Source organism: Falco biarmicus, chromosome 19, assembly GCF_023638135.1.
Source record: "Falco biarmicus isolate bFalBia1 chromosome 19, bFalBia1.pri, whole genome shotgun sequence".
Classification (NCBI taxonomy): Eukaryota; Metazoa; Chordata; class Aves; order Falconiformes; family Falconidae; genus Falco; species Falco biarmicus.
In genome coordinates, this window is record NC_079306.1 from 5098326 (window position 1) to 5117474 (window position 19149).

General features: G+C 68.8%; 2 protein-coding genes across 2 annotated transcripts; both read right to left on the bottom strand.

Annotated features, from left to right (window-relative positions):
* Positions 1-51: 51 nt before the first annotated feature.
* Positions 52-6489, bottom strand: ANKRD35 (ankyrin repeat domain 35). The gene is made up of 12 exons (XM_056322621.1): positions 6451-6489; positions 5326-5460; positions 5123-5267; positions 4797-4861; positions 4288-4345; positions 4125-4195; positions 3936-4042; positions 3054-3217; positions 1397-2967; positions 488-577; positions 343-408; positions 52-178 (listed from the first exon to the last, which is right to left on the bottom strand). Exons 1-12 carry the CDS (start codon positions 6487-6489, stop codon positions 119-121), a joined length of 2571 nt encoding a protein of 856 aa, XP_056178596.1. The 3' UTR covers positions 52-118.
* Positions 6490-7330: 841 nt separating this feature from the next.
* Positions 7331-18748, bottom strand: ARHGEF2 (Rho/Rac guanine nucleotide exchange factor 2). The gene is given in 29 exon segments (XM_056322282.1): positions 7331-7916; positions 8018-8204; positions 9259-9672; positions 10680-10730; positions 10841-10882; positions 10974-11041; positions 11160-11255; positions 11399-11456; positions 11458-11591; positions 12491-12558; positions 12734-12903; positions 12981-13057; positions 15234-15468; positions 15470-15492; positions 15588-15705; positions 15954-16079; positions 16167-16319; positions 16321-16368; positions 16370-16387; positions 16389-16420; positions 17049-17195; positions 17283-17331; positions 17333-17393; positions 17476-17588; positions 17590-17606; positions 17879-17942; positions 18084-18151; positions 18597-18687; positions 18689-18748. Coding segments are annotated over 29 exon segments (2856 nt in total). The 5' UTR covers positions 18731-18748; the 3' UTR covers positions 7331-7830.
* Positions 18749-19149: the final 401 nt, after the last annotated feature.

Genomic DNA, 19149 nt, shown 5'->3' on the forward strand with positions numbered 1-19149 from the left:
GACCCCCAGCCAAATCCACCCCACGCCCAGACACAGATGGGGACACGGGCTGGGGACACGCGGTTTCTCCAGTTTAATAGCTTGGGGGGGGCAATGGGACCAGCACCAATCCTGCCCCTCACTCCTCCGCCCGCAGGATCCGCAGCAGCATGGCGTGGACCCCCTCGTCCATGAAGCCCTGTGGGGAGCAGAGCTGTGCCGTGGGGCTGGGGTCGGCATCCCGGGGGGGCCCCACATCCAGGGTGGGGCTCCCAGTTTGTATTTTCCAGCATCGCAGCAAAAATTGTGTGTGTGTCCCCTCTATGTCACCCCAAAGCAGGAGGGGGGGGGCGCAGGTCCCACCTGGGCAGCGTTGAGGAGGTGGGTCCTATAGACGGCCACGATGTCCCGGTGGTTCTTCTGCTGGACCTGGGGGACAGGGGGGGAGAAGGGGGAGGTGGCAGGGGTGACACGGGGACAGTGGGTGACACTGGGTGCTGGCACCCACCTCAAGCTGGAGCTGGAGCCGGGCGTTCTGGCCGCGGAGCCCCAGCACCTCCGCCGACAGCTTCTCCGTTTCCGCCAGCAGCTTCTTCATCTGCGGGGGGGAGGGGCAAAGCTGGGGGCTGGGGGGACCGGCTGCCCCCGTCACACCCCGGGGTGGTCCCTTTGGGTCCCATCTGCTGCCCCCCAGGTTTGCCTGGAGATGGACTGGGGGGGGGGGGGGGGGGAGGAGGGGGGGGAAGCTCCTGGTCCCGGGCAGCACCCGCCCCCCCAAACCCGGCTCCTCTGGGGCATTGGGGGTTGGTGGGGGGCAGGGGGCAGCGATGGGAGGGGGACAGGGGTGGGAAGGGGATGGGGACAGTGATGGGGACAGTGATAGAATGGGGATGGCAATGGGAAGGGGGTGGGATGGGGATGGAATGGGATGGGGACGGCGATGGGGACGGGGATGGGAATGGTGATGGGGACAGGAATGGGATGGGAACGGCAGTGGGATGGGGACAGCGATGGGATGGGGACAGCAGCGGGATGGGGACAGCAGCGGGATGGGGACAGCAGCAGGATGGGGACAGCAGCAGGATGGGGACAGCAGGGGGATGGGGACAGCAGGGGGATGGGGACAGCGATGGGATGGGGACAGCGATGGGATGGGGACAGCGATGGGATGGGGACAGCAGCGGGATGGGGACAGCAGCAGGATGGGGATGTGATGGGTATGGTGATGGGGACAGTGATGGGATGGGGATGTGACAGGGACAGGGACGGGATGGGGACAGCAATGGGAACGGGGTGTGATGGGGATGGCAATGGGATGGAGACGGCAATGGGATGGCGACAGGAATGGGATGGGGACAGGAATGGGATGGGGTTGGCAATGGGAAGGGTGCCGTGTCCCCGCCAGCCAGGCCCTCACCTTGCCCTCCTTGTCCCGGCAGCCCCTGGCCAGCTCGTCGGCCCTGGCCCGCAGGCTGCCCACACTGCGCTCCAGCCCCTCCGCCTGCTCCCGCAGCTCCCGCGCCTCCCGCTCCCGCTCGGCCGCCCGCGCCTCCGCCGCCTCCGCCGCCTGCTTCTCCGCCGCCACCGCCGCCCGCCAGCGCTCGGCCTGGGCCGCCGGTGGCTCGCCGGGGGGGTCCCGGCCACGCAGGGCTGCAGCGGTGCCGACCAGCCGCCCCAGCAGCCGCGCCAGCCGGGGGCCCGGCCCTGGCCCCAGCTCCTCCACCAGTTCACCCAGCGCATCCTCCAGCTCGCCCAGTAGCCCGACCCCAGTGTCCCCGTCGCTACAGGGGGCTCCTTCCCCGGGGGGGCCCTCGCCCTCCATCTCTGCCACGAGCTGCAAGGCCTCATGCTGGGCCCTGACCAGCCCATCCAGCCGGCGGTGCAGCTCCCGCAGGATGCCAGCCCCGGCGTCGCCGGCCGCCTCCCGCGCCTGCTTGCCCACCCCATCCCGCAGCGCCGCCAGCTCCCGCCGCTGCCTCGCCAGCCTCTGCCGCAGCCTCGCCGCCTCCTCCCGCTCGGCCGCCAGCGCCTGGGCCAGGCCGGCTGCTCCGGAACCTTCTGCCGCCGGCTGGGCACCGGGGTCCTGCCCCCGCAGCCCCCGCAGCTCCTCCTGCAGCCGCTCCCGCTCCCGCCCCAGCCGGGCCAGCTCCCCCAGGAGCATCCCGTTGGTCTCCTTCAGCTCCAGCATCTCCTGCTCCAAGCTCCCACCCTCCTCTGGTGGCTCCTCTCGGCTCTTCCCGCCCGGCGCCGGCTCCGTGCCGTTCACCGGGCATGCGGCAAGCGGCCGCGCCAGCTCCCGCCGGAGGTTTTCCAGCAGGACATGGGATCTCTCCAGCATCTCGGCGTGGGTCTCGTCGGCGCGGCTCAGCGTCTGCTCCAGCCCCAGCACCATCTTCTCCCAAGCCGCCAGGCTCCTGCGGACGGCGTCGGCCGACACCACCTCGTAATGCAGTTTGCTCCGCAGGGCCTCCTCCACCTCCCTGCGCAGCCCCCGGCTCCGGGCGCAGGCGCTCGCCTTTGCCGCCCGCATTTTGGCACACTCGTCCCCCAGCCAGCTCAGGAACTGGGCCAGCGCCGGCACCGCAGCAGCACCGTCGGGCTGCGCCACGGTGTGCTGTCCTCCACCCTCCTCCTCCTTAGCCAGCACCTTCTTCCTCAGCTCGCCCAGGTGCTGGGCCAGGAGGGCCAGGCAGGCGCCATCCTCGTCCTCACCCTGCGCCCCCGTTCCAGCCTCGCACCCGGGCAGGAGCTGCACCAGCTCCCGCACCCGCTGCCGGAGCCCGTCGGCCGCAGCCGCCAGCCGCTGGCACTCCTGCGTCTTCCTCGCCAGCTGCTCCTGCAGCTGCTGCACGCGCTGGGCATCACACCCATCCTGCTGCTCCTCATCTTCCTCCTCTTCTTCCTCCTCCTCGCTCTCGCTGCCCAGGGTCCCCACTGCCTGGCTCTCCACCTGCGGCGCAGAGTCCCCGGCACAGCCGGTGCCGTTCTCTGCCGGGAGGAAAAGAAACAATCCTTCTTTTTCCCTGTTTTTTCCTAAAAATAAATAGCCAGGTGAGGCGGGGCAGGGGGCTCACCTCTCCCCCTGCAGCGGGCGCTGCGCAGGAGCCGGCGGAGGGCACGGCTGGGGGGCTGCTCGGCACAGCGCCAGCGGTCCTTGTCCCCCACGGCCGCACCGTGGCTCAGCAGCAGCTCGGCCGACTCCAGGCTGCCCTGCTCGCAGGCCAGCATCAGCGCGGTCCTGCGGCACCGGTGGCACGGTGGCACCATGATATAGTGGCACAGTGACATGATGGCACAGTAACATGATGGCATAGTGGCACAGTGACATGGTGGCATGATGGCACAGTGGCACAATGATATAGTGGCACAATAATATAGTGGCACAATGGCACGGTGGCACAGTGACATGATGGCATGGTGGCACAGTAACACGATGGCACAGTAGCCCGACAGCACAGTGGCACAGTGACATGATGGCATGGTGGCACAGTAGCACGATGGCACAGTAGCCCGACGGCACAGTGGCACAGTGACATGATGGCATGGTGGCACAGTAACACGATGGCACAGTAGCCCGACGGCACAGTGGCATGATGGCACAGTGGCACATGATGGCACAGTGGCACAGTGATGGGATGGCATGGTGGCACAGTGGTACAGTGGCAAGGTGGCATGGTGGCAAAGTGGCACCATGACACAATGACACGGTGGCATGATGGCACAAGTCCCTGCCCCCCCCCTCCCCCCCCCTCCCTGGGTGACTTTCCCAGGACACCTGGGTCCCTTGGGGAGAGGGGACAGCGCTGGAGCTGCCTTTGCAGGGGGCACCTCCAGGGTCCCCATGGAGCAGAACCTCGAGCCATCACCCTGGGCATGGGGCGGGCAGAGCGGAGACATCCCCCACCCCCCACCCCCAGTTGTCCCACACGCGTCCCCTTGTCCCCATGGCCACCCACCTCTCGTCCTTGTCGGCCAGGTTGGGGTCGGCCCCTCTCTGCAGGAGCTGGGCGCAGATGGCAGTGTGGTTCCCCCGCGCCGCCAGCATCAGGGGGGTCTGCCCGTGCTGGGGGGGGGGCACGAGGCGCCCGTCAGCCCCCCACATCCTGGTCCACCACCCGCCGCCACCCGCTGCCGTCCCCACTCACGGCGTCGGTGACATCCAGGAGGGCCTCGTGGTCGCAGAGCAGCAGCACGCTGGAGGCACAGCCCGAGGAGGCTGCGGGGGGGTCACGTCAGCTGGATGGGCCCCCCCGGATGAGTGCTGCCCCCACCTGCCCCCCATCCTGGCCCAGGGACCCCGGCACTCACCGGCCCAGTGCAGGGGGGTTCGGTCCTGCCTGTCCACGTGGCCCTCGTTGGCACCGAACTGGGGGAGGACAGCGGGCAGGGACCCTCCCCGGGCTGGGGACAGGACCCGGCGTCCTGCCCTGTCCCTTCCCATCCCATCCTCAACCTCATCCCTGCCTCCACGCCATCCCCATCACCATCGCTGTCCTTGTCCCCATCGCCACCACTGTCCTTGTCCCCATCCTTATCCCTGCCTGCACCCCCAGCTCCATTCCTGTCCCTAGCCCTGTCCCCATCCCCAGCTCCATCTCATCCTCCTCTGCGTCACTATCCCTGTCCCTCTCCTCATCCCTGTCCTTGTCCCCATCCCTATCTCCATCCCCAGCTCCATCTCATCCTCCTCTGCATCCCCATCCCTGTCCCCATCCCTGTCCCTGTCTCCATCCTTATCTCCATCCTTATCTCCATCCTTATCTCCATCCTTATCTCCATCCTCACCCTCTGTGTCCCTGTCCCGTGCGGGCTCCTACCTGCAGCAGGACCTTGACGCACTGGGGCTGGCAGGCGATGGTGGCCAGATGCAGAGCGGTGCTGCCTGCAAGAGACCTGCAGGCTGGGCACCGGCAGCCCAGGGGGACCCCAGAACCCCACCAGGGGACACCTGGCCTTGGGGACATCCCTGGCCTTGGGGACCCCCCCAGCACGGCAGGCCAGGCTGCTCCCCTGGGCTCAGCGCCTTGGGGTGCAGGGCTCAGTCCTTTGCCATCACCCAGGGGGGCCATGGGGACCGGCTCAGCCCCGTCCCTGTCCCCCCCGCCCCGTGCCAGGCAGTGTCCCCACCGTGTCCCCCACTTACCGTCATCGTTCTTCTCGTTAACAGGGGCCCCGTGGGCCAGCAGCAGTGTCAGGCACTCGGTGAGACCCTTGGACGCAGCCAGGTGGAAGCTGCCGGAGGGCGACAGGCGGCTACGACCCGCGTCCCCATCGGCCACCCCACCGCCCTGGGGACCCCCACGCGTGTCCCCCACCCCCCGGGCTGACGTACGCGGACTGCCCCACGGCGTTGAGCTTGGTGGGCCGGGCTGTTTTGCGGGAGGCAAGGGCGGACACCTTGCCCACGTCGCCCTTCTCCACCGCTTCTAGCAGCTTCTGGTCCTGCTTGTTCCAGCTCTCAACCTGGTGGGTGGTGAGCGGCTGGGGGGGGCGGCGGGGATGGGACCCCCACCAGGTGGAGAGGGGAAACTGAGGCACAGGTTCCCCAGGCAGAAGGGCCACGGCAGAGGCAGCGCTTTGGGGTTGACCACTCTGCTGGGATGGGCCCCACAAACGCCTCCTGCTGCGGTGCCACAGAGCCGTGCCTCAGTTTCCCCACCTGGTGGGGGGCTCCACCGAGGCCGGGGCGCTGGGGACCCCAAAGTGCTGTGGAGCCCGGCCCTGGGCGCCGGCCGGGAAGGCTAGGCGAGGCTGGCAAGCGTGTCCCTGCCTGCGCCTGCCCAGCTGGTTTGTCGGGCTCTGCCGCCGCGCGCCGGGTGGGTGGGCTGCGGGACCCCCCGCTGGGCCAGGGCTGGGGGCACGCGCTGGGACTGGGGCTCCACATCGCGCATTGGGGCTGGGGTCGGGGTGGGATTGGGATCGGGAATGGGGCCGGGATTGGGGGCAGGATTGTGGCGGGATTGGGGCAGGAATGGGGTCGGGGCTCCAGCTGGCATCAGGCTGGGATCGGGGTCGGGAATGGGGCTGGGATCGGGGTCGGGAACGGCGCTGGGATCAGGGCTGGGAATGGGACCGTCCTTGGGGCTGAATTTGGATCGGGATTGCAGCCGGCATCAGGACTGGCATCAGGGCTGGGACTGGGGTTGGGATTGCAGCCGGCGTGGGACTGGCACTGGGGCTGGAGCGGGGCTGGGATTGCTGCCGGCGTCAGGATTGGCATCAGGGCTGGCCTCGGAGCCAGGATCAGGGCAGGACTGGTGCTGAGCTCCCGGGCTGGCTGGCAGCTGGGGGGCTGCAGCATCCCCTCACCCCAAACGCGGCCACAGCCCCTCCCGGGCTCCGCAGCAGCACCCATGGGTGCCTGCAGGGCACCGAGGCTGGAGGTTACCCCCAGCCACCGGGTGGGGAGGGGGTCCCGCACGCCAGGCCAGGCTGGGGTCCCCCGGGGCACGGCGGGGGGCCGGGACTCACCGCCACCTGCGAGCTGGAGCAGGAGAACATCCGCTTCATGGCGGCCGGGGGGGTCTCCCCAGGACCCCCTGCCCCGTGCCGGGCGGGTGCAGGTGCCGTGAGCGAGGAGACGTGTGGGTGCGGGCGCCTTGGGTGCGCGTCCTCCGCCCCGTCGCCTCCCCACGCCCGGGGCTGGCTCGCACCCAGCCCGGGCTTGTCCCGTCACCTCCCCGGGGACCTCCCGCTCGACGCCTTCCCCGGGAGAGCCGGGAGCCCCGTCCCCAGCACCCCGCTCGGGGACCCCGGCGTGGGCACCCGGCGTCGGGCAGGCTGCTGAGCACGGCCTCACCCTGACGGGACAGCAGGACAGGCTGGGGGACAGGCACCCACCGCCGCTCCGCCACGCCGGGGACACCAATGGGTGGTGGCACGGGCTTGGGACCTGGCACAGTGCATGGCTGAGACCCGACACACGGCTGAGACCCGATGCACTCGGCGCACGGCTGAGACCCAATGCGCTCACTGCACAGCCGAGACCCAACGCGGGGCTGAGACCCGATGCCCTTGGTGCAGGGCTGAGACCTGACACGCTCAGCGCAGGGCTGAGACCCGACGCACTCGGCGCAGGGCTGAGACCCAACGCGGGGCTGAGACCCGATGCCCTTGGTGCAGGGCTGAGACCCAACGCGCTCGGCGCAGGGCTGAGACCCGACACGCTCAGTGCACAGCTGAGACCCAACACACGACGCACAGCACGGCCACGCCACTCCAGCCACCCACTTTGTGTCCGCCCCTGCCCGCAGCCCACCTCAGCCCCCCCCCCCACCTGCACAGTTTAGGTCCAAACTGGTCTTTTTAATTTCTTTCCAATTTTTTTTTTTTTCCTTTTTTTTTTTATACAGTTAAACCGAGGGGAACCAACAACTGATTAAAAACGCCTGTCCCAGCCCCGCCCCCCCGGCCAGCCCCCCCCCAAACCAGGCTGGGGGATGAGCTTTGGTAGAGATGGGCTCACCCCCACCAGGGACCTTACCGCTGTCCCAGGGCGGGGGGCGGGGGGGGGGCTGCATCCTGCTCAGCACTGGATGGACCAGGACCCCCCCCCAACCCCACCGGGGCCACCTCCTCCCACCCCAGGACAACAAAATAAATAAATAAATCCAAGCGGAGGGAGGCGGGACGCATCGGCCCCAAACTGCTGCCTGTCACCCCCCCGCCACCATCTTGGGGGAGGGGAGGGGGCGACTAGCCCTCCCCCCCCCCGCCCCATAAGGCTCCCATGGGAATAGCAGCTTCCCCATCCCGCTGGCCCCATCGCCCCATGGCTGGATCCGGCCCCCGGCATCTCCCGGGGGGGGGGTGGGGGGGGGTGGGGGGCTGGGGGGGAGCTGGAGCTGGTCCCTAACTGTCCGAGGAGCCCCCGTCACCCTCCTTCAGCTCCTGGCTGCTCTCCACCTCTTCGGGAATATCCTGCATCCTCAGGAAATCTATGGAAAAACAGCAGGTTAACCCCCTCCCCCGCCCTGGGAAAAGCGGGTGCCCAGGGCTGGCTCCTGTCCCCCCCCCCACCCCCACCCCCGGGACCCACCTCGGGGGCTGGCGGGGGGGGAGTGGCGGCTCCCCAAGCCCTCGTCCTCCAGCAGCGCGTCCAGGGCGTCCTCGCCTTCCCGCAGCCGGTCGGGATCGCCCCCCCGGTAATCCAGCTCCTCCCGGGGGCAGGGGGCGAAGGCAGGGTGGTGGTAGGAGAGGCTGGCGGGGTGGGGGCCGTGGCTCAGCTGCTGAGAGGGGGGGGGAGGGGGCGGTCAGGCCTGCACCCCCGTGTCCCCCAACATGGGGGGGGGGGGCGGGGGCTGAGGCCAGACACACTCATGTCACGTGTGACCGTATCCTTCACCCCCCGCCGCTGCCTCCCCGCACCCCCCACCCCGGCGGGCTGAGGCTGGATGCACTCGTGCCACACCTGACTGCATCCCTCCCACCCCCACCTCCTCCCCACACCCCCCACCGCGGGGGGCTGAGGCCAGATGCATTCATGTCATGGATACGTTCATGTCACAGATGCACTCGTGTCACGCATCAGCACATCTATTTTTTTTTCCCCTGCTGCCACTTCCCCAGGGCCTGACCCAGGTGGGCTGAGGCTGGACGCACTCGTGTCACACATGAGCCCATTGCTCCCCCCTGCCCTGACCCCAAATCTGGGTGGGCTGAGGCTGGACAAACTTGTGTCACACATGAGCCCACTGTCCCCCCTGTCCAGACACCAAACCCGGGTGGGCTGAGGCCGGACGCACTCGTGTCACACATGAGCCCATTGCTCCCCCTGCCCTGACCCCAAATCTGGGTGGGCTGAGGCTGGACAAACTTGTGTCACACATGAGCCCATTGCTCCCCCCTGTCCAGACACCAAACCCGGGTGGGCTGAGGCCGGACTCACTCGTGTCACACATGTGCCCATTGCTCCCCCCTGCCCTGACCCCAAATCTAGGTGGGCTGAGGCCGGACTCACTCGTGTCACACATGAGCCCATTGCTCCCCCCTGCCCTGACCCCAAATCTAGGTGGGCTGAGGCCGGACGCACTCGTGTCACACATGAGCCCATTGCTCCCCCCTGCCCTGACCCCAAATCTGGGTGGGCTGAGGCTGGACAAACTTGTGTCACACATGAGCCCATTGCTCCCCCTGCCCTGACCCCAAATCTGGGTGGGCTGAGGCCGGACGCACTCATGTCACACATGAGCCCACTGTCCCCCCTTGCCCTGACCCCAAACCCGGGTGGGCTGAGGCCGGACGCACTCGTGTCACACGCTGAGCCCCCCGTGCCCCTACCTGGGGCGGGGTGAAGCTGAGATAGAGCGCGTCCCCGGCCGGCAGACTCCTGCGCCGTGGGTCCGTCCCGCGGCGTCCCCGCGCGCCACCCTCCTGCCGCAGGGCACCCAGCTGCCGCCGGGCATCCTCCAGCTCCCGCTCCAGCCGGGCGCGCTCCTGCTCGCTGTCCCGCAGCCGCGTCTCCAGCGCCGCCGCCTCCTGCGCCCGCTCCTGGCAGAGCTGCCGGCAGCGCCCCAGCTCCTCCTGCAGCAGCCCGTGTTGCCGCTGCAGCAGCGCCAGCTCCGTGGTGCCCGGCTTCTCGCCCACCCGCGCCGCCGGCTCGGGCGCTGCCGGCTGGGAACCGCGGCGCGACGGCTTCTCCGCGCCCTCCTGCAGCTGCAGCTCCAGCAGCGTGTCCTGCTGGCTCACCACGGCCTGCGGGGAGGTGGGCGGCAGCGTGGGCAGGGGGCAGGCACAGGGTGGTGGGCAGGTGGTATGGGCAGGGGGGGTGTGGGCGGGGGGAGTACGGGCAGGGGGGCAGCGGGGGGGGTGGACATGGGGGTTTTGGCAGGGGGAGGGCAGGGGGCAGCCGGGGGGGTGGGCAGGGGGGTGGGCATGGGGGTGGGCAGGGCAGGGGCCAGCTGGGGGGTGGGTGGGGGGGTATGGGCAGGGGGAGTATGAGCAGGGGGGCAGGCAGAGGGGTGTGGGCAGGGGGATATGGGCAGTGGTGTGGGCAGGGGGTGTATATGGGCAGAAGGGTATGGGCAGGGGGATATGGGCAGGGGGATGCAGGCAGAGGGGTGTGGGCAGGGGGATACGGGCAAGGGGCAGCACTGTGGGCAGCGGGATGTATGTAGGTAGGAGAATGTAAGTGGGCAGGGGGATATGGGCAGGGGGATGGGGGCAGAGGGGTGTGGGCAGGGGGATATGGGCAGTGGTGTGGGCAGGGGGTGTATATGGGCAGAAAGGTATGGGCAGGGGGATATGGGCAGGGGGATATGGGCAGGGGGATATGGGCAGGGGGCAGGCAGAGGGGTGTGGGCAGGGGGATATGAGCAGGGGGGCAGGCAGAGGGGTGTGGGCAGGGGGATATGGGCAGTGGTGTGGGCAGGGGGTGTATATGGGCAGAAAGGTATGGGCAGGGGGATATGGGCAGGGGGATGGGGGCAGAGGGGTGTGGGCAGGGGGATATGGGCAGTGGTGTGGGCAGGGGGTGTACATGGGCAGAAAGGTATGGGCAGGGGGATATGGGCAGGGGGATATGGGCAGGGGGATATGGGCAGGGGGATATGGGCAGGGGGATGCGGGCAGAGGGGTGTGGGCAGGGGGTTGCGGACAGGAGCGCAGGCAGGGGGATGGATGGATATAGGCAGGGGGGATGTGGGCAGGGGGCTGCTAGCTTGCCCCCCCCCTCCCCACAGCGTGCCCCCCCCCCCCCCAACCTGGAGGCTGTGCAGGAGCGTGTAGAGGTTCACCAGCCGCTGGTTGATCTCCTGGGGGGGGGGAGGGGGGGGGGGATGGTGAGCCCCCGTGACCCAGCACGGGGAAACTGAGGCACGCTGGCCCCACGGGGAGGGAGCTGGCGCCCTCCCCCCCCCCTTACCTCCTGGGGTACCCTCTGCAGGAGCTGGTTGCCATTCCCATCCTACGGAGAGACACCAGTGACACCGCGGTGGCCCCGGCACGGGCTGGGGGTGCCCCCCTCGGCACGCCCCCCCACCCTCCCCCCCACTCACCCGCTGCCCAGCATCTGAATCCGCCCTGCAGAACTCCAGGGAGCCGTTGAAGCTGCTGGCGTCGCCGTCTGCAGGGAGAGGCAGGGGGTGAGCCCCGTCGCAGCCCCGGGGGGGGCCCCAGCCGGGTGCAGCCCCCAGCCCCAGCTGGCACGTGTCCCCCAGCCCCCCCCGCCCCCCCCGCCTTACTGCTGCCGCTGGGGCTGGGGCAGCTCTCGGCTTCGGCGAGGTTGTTCTGGTCCCGGTCCCGTCCGGAGCTGGTGAATATTTCCTTCAGGCACTCCACTGCGGGGAAGTGCAGGATGAGCCCCATGCCACGGCGGGGGGGACCCCACACCACTGGGGGGGACCCCAGCCCCGTGCCTCAGTTTCCCCATCCAGAGCATCGCCATCCCAGAGCATCCCGGCACATCCCGGTGGATCCGAACCTTCCCGGATGGCGTCGTGCATCAGCTTCTCCCCTCGGGAACCCTCGGCTGAGTCGGAATGGAAGAGGGGTGCGGGGGGCCAGGGTGGGCGAGGACTCCTCGCAGCCGCTAGCCAGGGCCAGCATGTCGGCGAAGAGCCCCACCTTCTCCTCCAGCAGCGCCGTGATCTTCCGATCGTGCTGCAGGATACGGTCTGCGGGGGGGGGGGACAAGAACGGATGGGGGGGGCGAGTACAGATGGGGAGTGTGAGTACGGGTGGGGGGGACGAGTACGGATGGGGGGGGACGAGTACGGATGCGGGGGGGACGAGTACGGACGCGGGGGGACGAGTACGGACGCGGGGGGGACGAGTACAGATGGGGGGGACGAGTACGGATGGGGGGATGAGTACGGATTGGGGGACGAGTACGGATGCGGGGGGGACGAGTACGGATGCGGGGGGGACGAGTACGGATGCGGGGGGGACGAGTACGGATTGGGGGACGAGTACGGATTGGGGGACGAGTACGGATGCGGGGGGACGAGTACGGATTGGGGGACGAGTACGGATGCGGGGGGACGAGTACGGATGCGGGGGGACGAGTACGGATGGGGGGGGGACAAGTACGGATGGGGGGGGACAAGTACGGATGGGGGGACGAGTACGGATGGGGGGGCGACGAGTACGGATGGGGGGGGGACGAGTACGGATGGGGGGGGGACAAGTACGGATGGGGGGACGAGTACGGATGGGGGGCGACGAGTACGGATGGGGGGGACGAGTACGGATGCGGGGGGGACGAGTACGGATGCGGGGGGGACGAGTACGGATGCGGGGGGACAAGTACGGATGGGGGGGACAAGTACGGATGGGGGGGACGAGTACGGATGCGGGGGGACGAGTACGGATGGGGGGGCGACGAGTACGGATGGGGGGGGGACGAGTACGGATGGGGGGGGACAAGTACGGATGGGGGGGGACAAGTACGGATGGGGGGGACGAGTACGGATGCGGGGGGACGAGTACGGATGGGGGGCGACGAGTACGGATGGGGGGGCGACGAGTACGGATGGGGGCGCTGGATGGGGACCCCCGCGGCACCAGCACCCACCTTTCAGCTTGCGCAAGGACGCTTCGATCTCTGTCTCAATCAGGGGAAAATCCTGGCGGCTGGGGCAGCTGGAAGGGAAGGGGGGGGGGGCTGTTGCTCAGAGCTGGGACCCCCCCAACTCCATCACACCCTTCCCACCGGCCGCATCCTGCCCAGGCTCAGCAACCCCAGCCCCCGGCTGCACCCCCCCTCCCCCCCTCCCCCCCTCCCCATCGCGCACACCGACCCCCCCCCGGCACTCACAGGCTGACTGTCTGCTGGATGACCTTCATCCAGTTGTTGCGGTCGTCGCGGGAGGCGGCGTGGACCTCGTACATCTCCGGCGGCGCGGCGCTGATGAGGAACATCCCCTTCTCCTGGTTGGCAATGTCCCGCACGATGAGGTTTTGCAGGGAGATGACAGCCGGCTTATCCTGAGGGGCAGGGGACAGGGTCACCATGCCATCCCAGCCACGGCGGGGGCTGGGATGCGGGGGGGGGAGGCGCTCACCAGCATGGGGAAGGTGTATTTTTGGTCCTTCTCCTGCAGGAAGATCAGGACGTCCGTCATCAGTAGCACCAGGACGTCTGGGAGGGAGCGCAGGGACGTCAGACGCTGGGGTGGGCACCAGCTGGTGGCATGTCCCACCCCGCAGAGCCCCAGGGTCCCCTTGGTCCCAGGGCTGCTCCTAAATTTGTCCATGGAGGGGGGGGGGGGCACCCCCCACACCCCTGTGCCCTGGCAACCCGCTCCATGGGCACCCCCATCTCCTAGCACCCCCCCCAACCCCCCAGCACCCTCACGTTGGCATCTCCATCCCCGCGTACCCCCACCTCCTGGCACCCCTGTACCCCATCACACCCAGGTACCCTCATCCCCTGGTACCCCAGCCCCCCCCCCCCGCCAGCGTCCCCCAGTGCAGGCACCCTCATCCTCTGGCACCTTCCATCCCTTGGCACTGTGGTCCCTGGCGGGTCCCATCCTCAGGTACCTCAGTCCCCTGTACCCCATTCTCCAGCACTCGGCTCCCCCAGCACCCCCAGCCCCTGGCACCCTGGCCATCCCCATCCCCCTGGCAACCCCCACCCCACAAGCACCTTGGTCCCACAGCACCCCCAGCCCCTGGCACCCCCCACCCCCACAGCACCTTGGTCCCACACCCCCCAGCCCCTGGTCCCTGAGCATCCTCATCCCCTGGTACACCACCACCCCACAGCACCCCCAGCCCCTGGCACCCTGGGCATCCCCATCCCCTGGTACCTCCCCACCCCACAGCACCTTGGTCCCACACCCCCCAGCTCCTGGTCCCTGAGCATCCTCATCCCCTGGTACACCCACCCCACAGCACCCCCCAGCCCCTGGCACCCTGGGCATCCCCATCCCCTGGTACCCTCCCACCCCACAGCACCTTGGTCCCACACCCCCCAGCCCCTGGTCCCTGAGCATCCTCATCCCCTGGTACACCCACCCCCCAGCACCCCCAGCCCCTGGCACCCTGGGCATCCCCATCCCTGGTACCCCCACCCCACAGCACCTTGGTCCCACACCCCCCAGCCCCTGGTCCCTGAGCATCCTCATCCCCTGGTACACACCAACCCCCCAGCACCCCCAGCCCCTGGCACCCTGGGCATCCCCATCCCCTGGTACCACCCCACCCCACAGCACCTTGGTCCCACACCCCCCAGCTCCTGGTCCCTGAGCATCCTCATCCCCCTGGTACACCCACCCCCCCAGCACCCCCAGCCCCTGGCACCCTGGGCATCCCCATCCCCTGGTACCCCCACCCCCACAGCACCTTGGTCCCCACACCCCCCCAGCTCCTGGTCCCTGAGCATCCTCATTCCCCTGGTACACCCACCCCACAGCACCCCCAGCCCCTGGCACCCTGGGCATCCCCATTCCCCTGGTACCCCCCACCCCACAGCACCTTGGTCCCACACCCCCCAGCTCCTGGTCCCTGAGCATCCTCATCCCCTGGTACACCCACCCCACAGCACCCCCAGCCCCTGGCACCCTGGGCATCCCCATCCCCTGGTACCCCCCCACCCCACAGCACCTTGGTCCCACACCCCCCAGCCCCTGGTCCCTGAGCATCCTCATCCCTTGGTACACCCACCCCACAGCACCCCCAGCCCCTGGCACCCTGGGCATCCCATCCCATCCCCTGGTACCCCCCCCACCCCACAGCACCTTGGTCCCACACCCCCCCAGCCCCTGGTCCCTGAGCATCCTCATCCCCTGGTACACCCACCCCCCAGCACCCCCCAGCCCCTGGCACCCTGGCCATCCCCATCCCCTGGTACCCCCCCACCCCACAGCACCTTGGTCCCACACCCCCCCAGGCCCTGGTCCCTGAGCATCCTCATCCCCTGGTACACCCCACCCCACAGCACCCCCAGCCCCCTGGCACCCTGGGCATCCCCATCCCCTGGTACCCCCACCCCACAGCACCTTGGTCCCACACCCCCCAGGCCCTGGTCCCTGAGCATCCTCATCCCCTGGTACAACCCACCCCACAGCACCCCCAGCCCCTGGCACCCTGGGCAATCCCCATCCCCTGGCACCCCCACCCCACAGCACCTTGGTCCCACACCCCCCAGCTCCTGGTCCCTGAGCATCCTCATCCCTTGGTACACCCACCCCACAGCACCCCCAGCCCCTGGCACCCCCCACCCCACAGCACCTTGGTCCCCCAGCACCCCCAGCCCCTGGCATCTCTCCCACCTGTGCCCCAGTTCCCCCCACAGCACCCCAGTCCCCCACCTTTGAAGCGCCCGGCTGCCGTCTTCCAGAGCATGCAGCCGCTGTGCACCAGCTTACGCCGCAGGAGCTCGTCCTTGCCGAAAACGCCGGCGCGGCTCTCCCACGGCAGCTGCACCTTGGCGCGGCCGTCCACACGCCGGTAGACATCCCACAGCCGCGCGTTCATCTCGCACGTGTGCACCTCCTCGTTGATGGAGGAGATCAGCTCCTTCACCAGCTTCAGCGCTCGCGACAGGGTCCGCGGAGTCACCCTCGTTGTCTGGGATGAAGGGTTGGGGGGGGGGGACGTGGTCAGGGCTGGACACACACCCCCCAGCACGGGTGGTCGCCCCGCACCGCCCCCAGCCCTGTTACCTTTGGAGTTCTTCAGGATGCGCTCGATGAGCACCGGGTACTTGGTGATCCTCTGCGTCACCAGCAAGATGCACTCGGGCACCCCGTGACGTCGGAGCAGCGGGGACCGCGTCATCCTCTGGCCAGCCGGCGGGAGGGGGGGGGGGGGGGGGAAGCACAGGGCACCCCGTTAGCAGTGACCGGCATCGCGGGGCTCACAAACCATGTTAAAAGGCATTAGGGAGAGACGCCCAGCTGGGGAAACTGAGGCACGGGGTTGGCAGAAGGGTCTTGCAGCAGGGTATTGAAGCCCGGAGGCAGCAGGGAGACCCCAAGACCCATCCTGGGGGTCCCTCCGGAGCCGTGCAGGGATGAGGGATGCTCACCCCGGATGAACTGCTGGAAGCGCTTGTCACGGGCGAGCAGGTCCTTGTACTCCTTCACAGCCTTGGTGTGCTTGCTGCAGAACTCGGAGTAGGCTTTCTTCAGCTGCTCCGCGCTGGCCCCCGAAAACTGGGCAGGGGGAGAGGAGGCGACGTCAGCCCACTCATATCCCCCCCCCACCCAACAGCACCCGCCGTCCCCCACGCCGTCCCCCACCTGGTTGACGAGGATGTCCCCCAGGCGGTTGATGACAAAGTTCTTGTTGCTGTCATGGGCCAGGGACTCCCTGCGACGCTCCAGGAGCTGCGCCAGGAACCGCTCGTGGATCTGGCTCAGCTCGTCCACGCAGGGGAAGATCTTCTGCACCGTGGCCCGGGTCCACCTGCAGATCCTCCAGCATGGCCTTGCGGAACATGGTGGCCTATGATCTTCAGCGTGGCGGACGTGGTGCATCTCCGTCTGGATCAGCTCTGCGGGGGGGGGTGGGGGGGTGGGGGGATGAGAGGGTGCAGCCACTGCGGCAGGTCCCAGCCTGCTCTGTGCCGTGGGGACAGCGCTGTGCCCTGTCCCCACCTCCTGGTGTCCCCTGTCTCTCCATCGCAGTGTCCCCTACCACGTCCCCCATCTCTTCATCCCCATCCCTGCGTCCCACACCCATCCCTATGTCCCCTTCCTTGTCCCTGTGTCCCCATCCCTGCATCCCTGACGTGTCCCTGTGCCCCACACCGTGTCCCCACATCCCCCATCCCTCCACCCCCATCCCTGTGTCCCCTACCTTGTCCCCGTGTCCCCATCTCTGCACTTAACATGTCCCCTGTGTCCCCCGTCTCTGCATCCCCCTCTCATCTCTGACCTGTCCCTGTGTCCCCATCTCTTCATCCCCATCCTTGTGTCCCCTACCCTGTCCCTGTGTCCCCCCCCTCCTCCCCATGTCCCTGCCCCTCTGACCCACCCCACACCCCCTACACACCGTCCCCATGTCCCATGCACCCCCCATCCCTGCAGCTCTGACCCATCCCTGCACCCCCTAACCCATCCCTCCATCCCCAACTCAACCTGTCCCCCTTGTCCCGCCCCGTGTCCCCCGTGTCCCCTCACCGTAGATGACATCCTGGCGCTTCATGACGTCCATCTTGTGCTGCTGCAGGTAGCTGTTGTCCACGGCCAAGCTCCAGGAATCCGCCTCAAAGTCCTTCCCGTCCGTCTCAAAGTCGCTCATCAGCTGGTTGAGGATGACATCGGGGCCTGCGCGGGAGGGTGGTGGGAGGTGGGGGTGGCCCTGCGCCCCCCTGTCCCCCCCCCTGTCCCCCCCAACCCCCGACGGGTCCCCACCTTCGTCGATGAGCGACTCAACGGAGAGCGTGCGGTTGCGCATGTTGAGGGGAATCCGTGGACTGGGACAGGATCCGCCGGATCCCCAGGGGGGACTCATCGTTGAAGGTCCTGGGGGGGGGGTTAGGACATGACGGGGACACTGGGGGGACAGCCCTGGAACCCTCTGTCCCCGTTCTCCCCCCCCACTTACCCCGCGATGTTGGTGGTGGAGACGCTCTTGGAGAGGGAGAGGGACGGGCGCCCGCGGCGGGGACCCAGCAGCGTCTGGCGGAAGCTCTCCGAGGGGTAGATGGCCGAGTTGGGGGCGCTCCCGGATGGCAGCTATGGCGGGGGGGGGGGGGGGGGGCGGGGGAATGACACACATTGGGGGGTCACCGCCGTGATCCCCACTGTCACCCCCCCAGGCTGCCCACCGTGTCCCCCCCTACCCAAAGGGGACACCCTGATACAGCATCCCCCTGCAGGGACGCATCCCCCAGCCCTCCTGGGGGTGTCCCCGCAGCCGGGGGGGTGTCCCCGCAGCCAGGAGAGGGACATGGCCCTGCCCTGACACCTCGGTGACAGGCAGCGGGGGGGGGGGAGCACCCACTCACTTTTATTGCGCAGCGAGACCGACTGCAGTGCCGAGCTGTTCTTCAGCAGCGCGGCTTTCTGTTGCTGGGGGAGGGAACGGAGGCGTCACAGCGGGTATCACTGTCCCCCATGTCATCGTGCGTGTCCCCCCCACACACCGAAAAGCCTGAAGTGGCTGAGACCGGCCAGCTCGTGTCACTTGTGACGGCCGGGCGGGGCGCTCACCTTCTGCTTCACCTTGGTGCAGTTGGGCAGCGTGTCCTTGCAGCGGTTGTGGATGGTGACGTTGCAGGCTGGGGGGGGGACGACACAGGGACAGGGAGAGGTGACAACACGGCCACCCCCCGGAGATACCCGGAGGATCCCACCCTGGGGGAGCTGCCGGTGCCAGAGCGATGGGAGCAGATGCCGGGGGGAATCCGGGTGGATGCGGATTATAGCGGGCGCTGCCAGAGCCGCAGCTGCCCGGGAGCAGCTGAGCCCCCCCCGGCACCACCGAGCCCCCCCAGCACCGGAGGGACGCGGTGCCCAGCCCAGTGCCACGGGCGCAGCGGCTCCATCCGGCACCACAGCGTCACCCACACTGGGGGAGCTGGAAGGAGCCGGCGGTGCCGGCCGCCCTGCCACGCCGTGCCGGGGTGGCACGCTGGCGTTTGCCAGGACGCCTCGGAGGAACCCTCCCGGCGTGGGCCTGCCGTGCCCGGCCGGCAAAGCCACCGCGGCCGTCTGGGTACTCACTGGGGCAGATGAGCGCTTCCTTGGCCGTGATGCTCTTGTTGCAGGCGAAGCACATGGTCATGCCGGAGACGGTGATGGTGGTGAAGAGGTGCGCCGTTGGTGTAGCGGGCATCCTTCTCCTTGCCCTCCTTCATCTTCTCCTTCTCCTTGCTCTGCCCGGAGAGAGGTGACGGGCGCCTGATGGGACTGCGGCACGGTGGGGCGCCCGGCACCCACCACCCGGCACGGCCCCCCGCTTGCTTCGGGATGCGGCTCATGGCTGTGGGAAGCCGGGGGGGACGGGGGACCACCCCGGTCCCCCCCAATGCTCAGGGGGTCCTGCCACCCCGGGGCGGGGAGGACGGGGAGCCGAGCGGCTGGGGGAGAAGCCACCCGGCTCGCTCCGCTCGCCCGTGCTTCCCCATCATCCCATAACCATGACAACCGGGTGGCTGCGGGAGAACCCCCCCCCCCAGCACCGCAGCCGCCAGCCCCAATGGGGACGAGATGCGGGGGCCGCGGTGGGGGGGAGGTGATGATGCTCCCCGGCACCCACGGGGGGCTGGGGGTACCG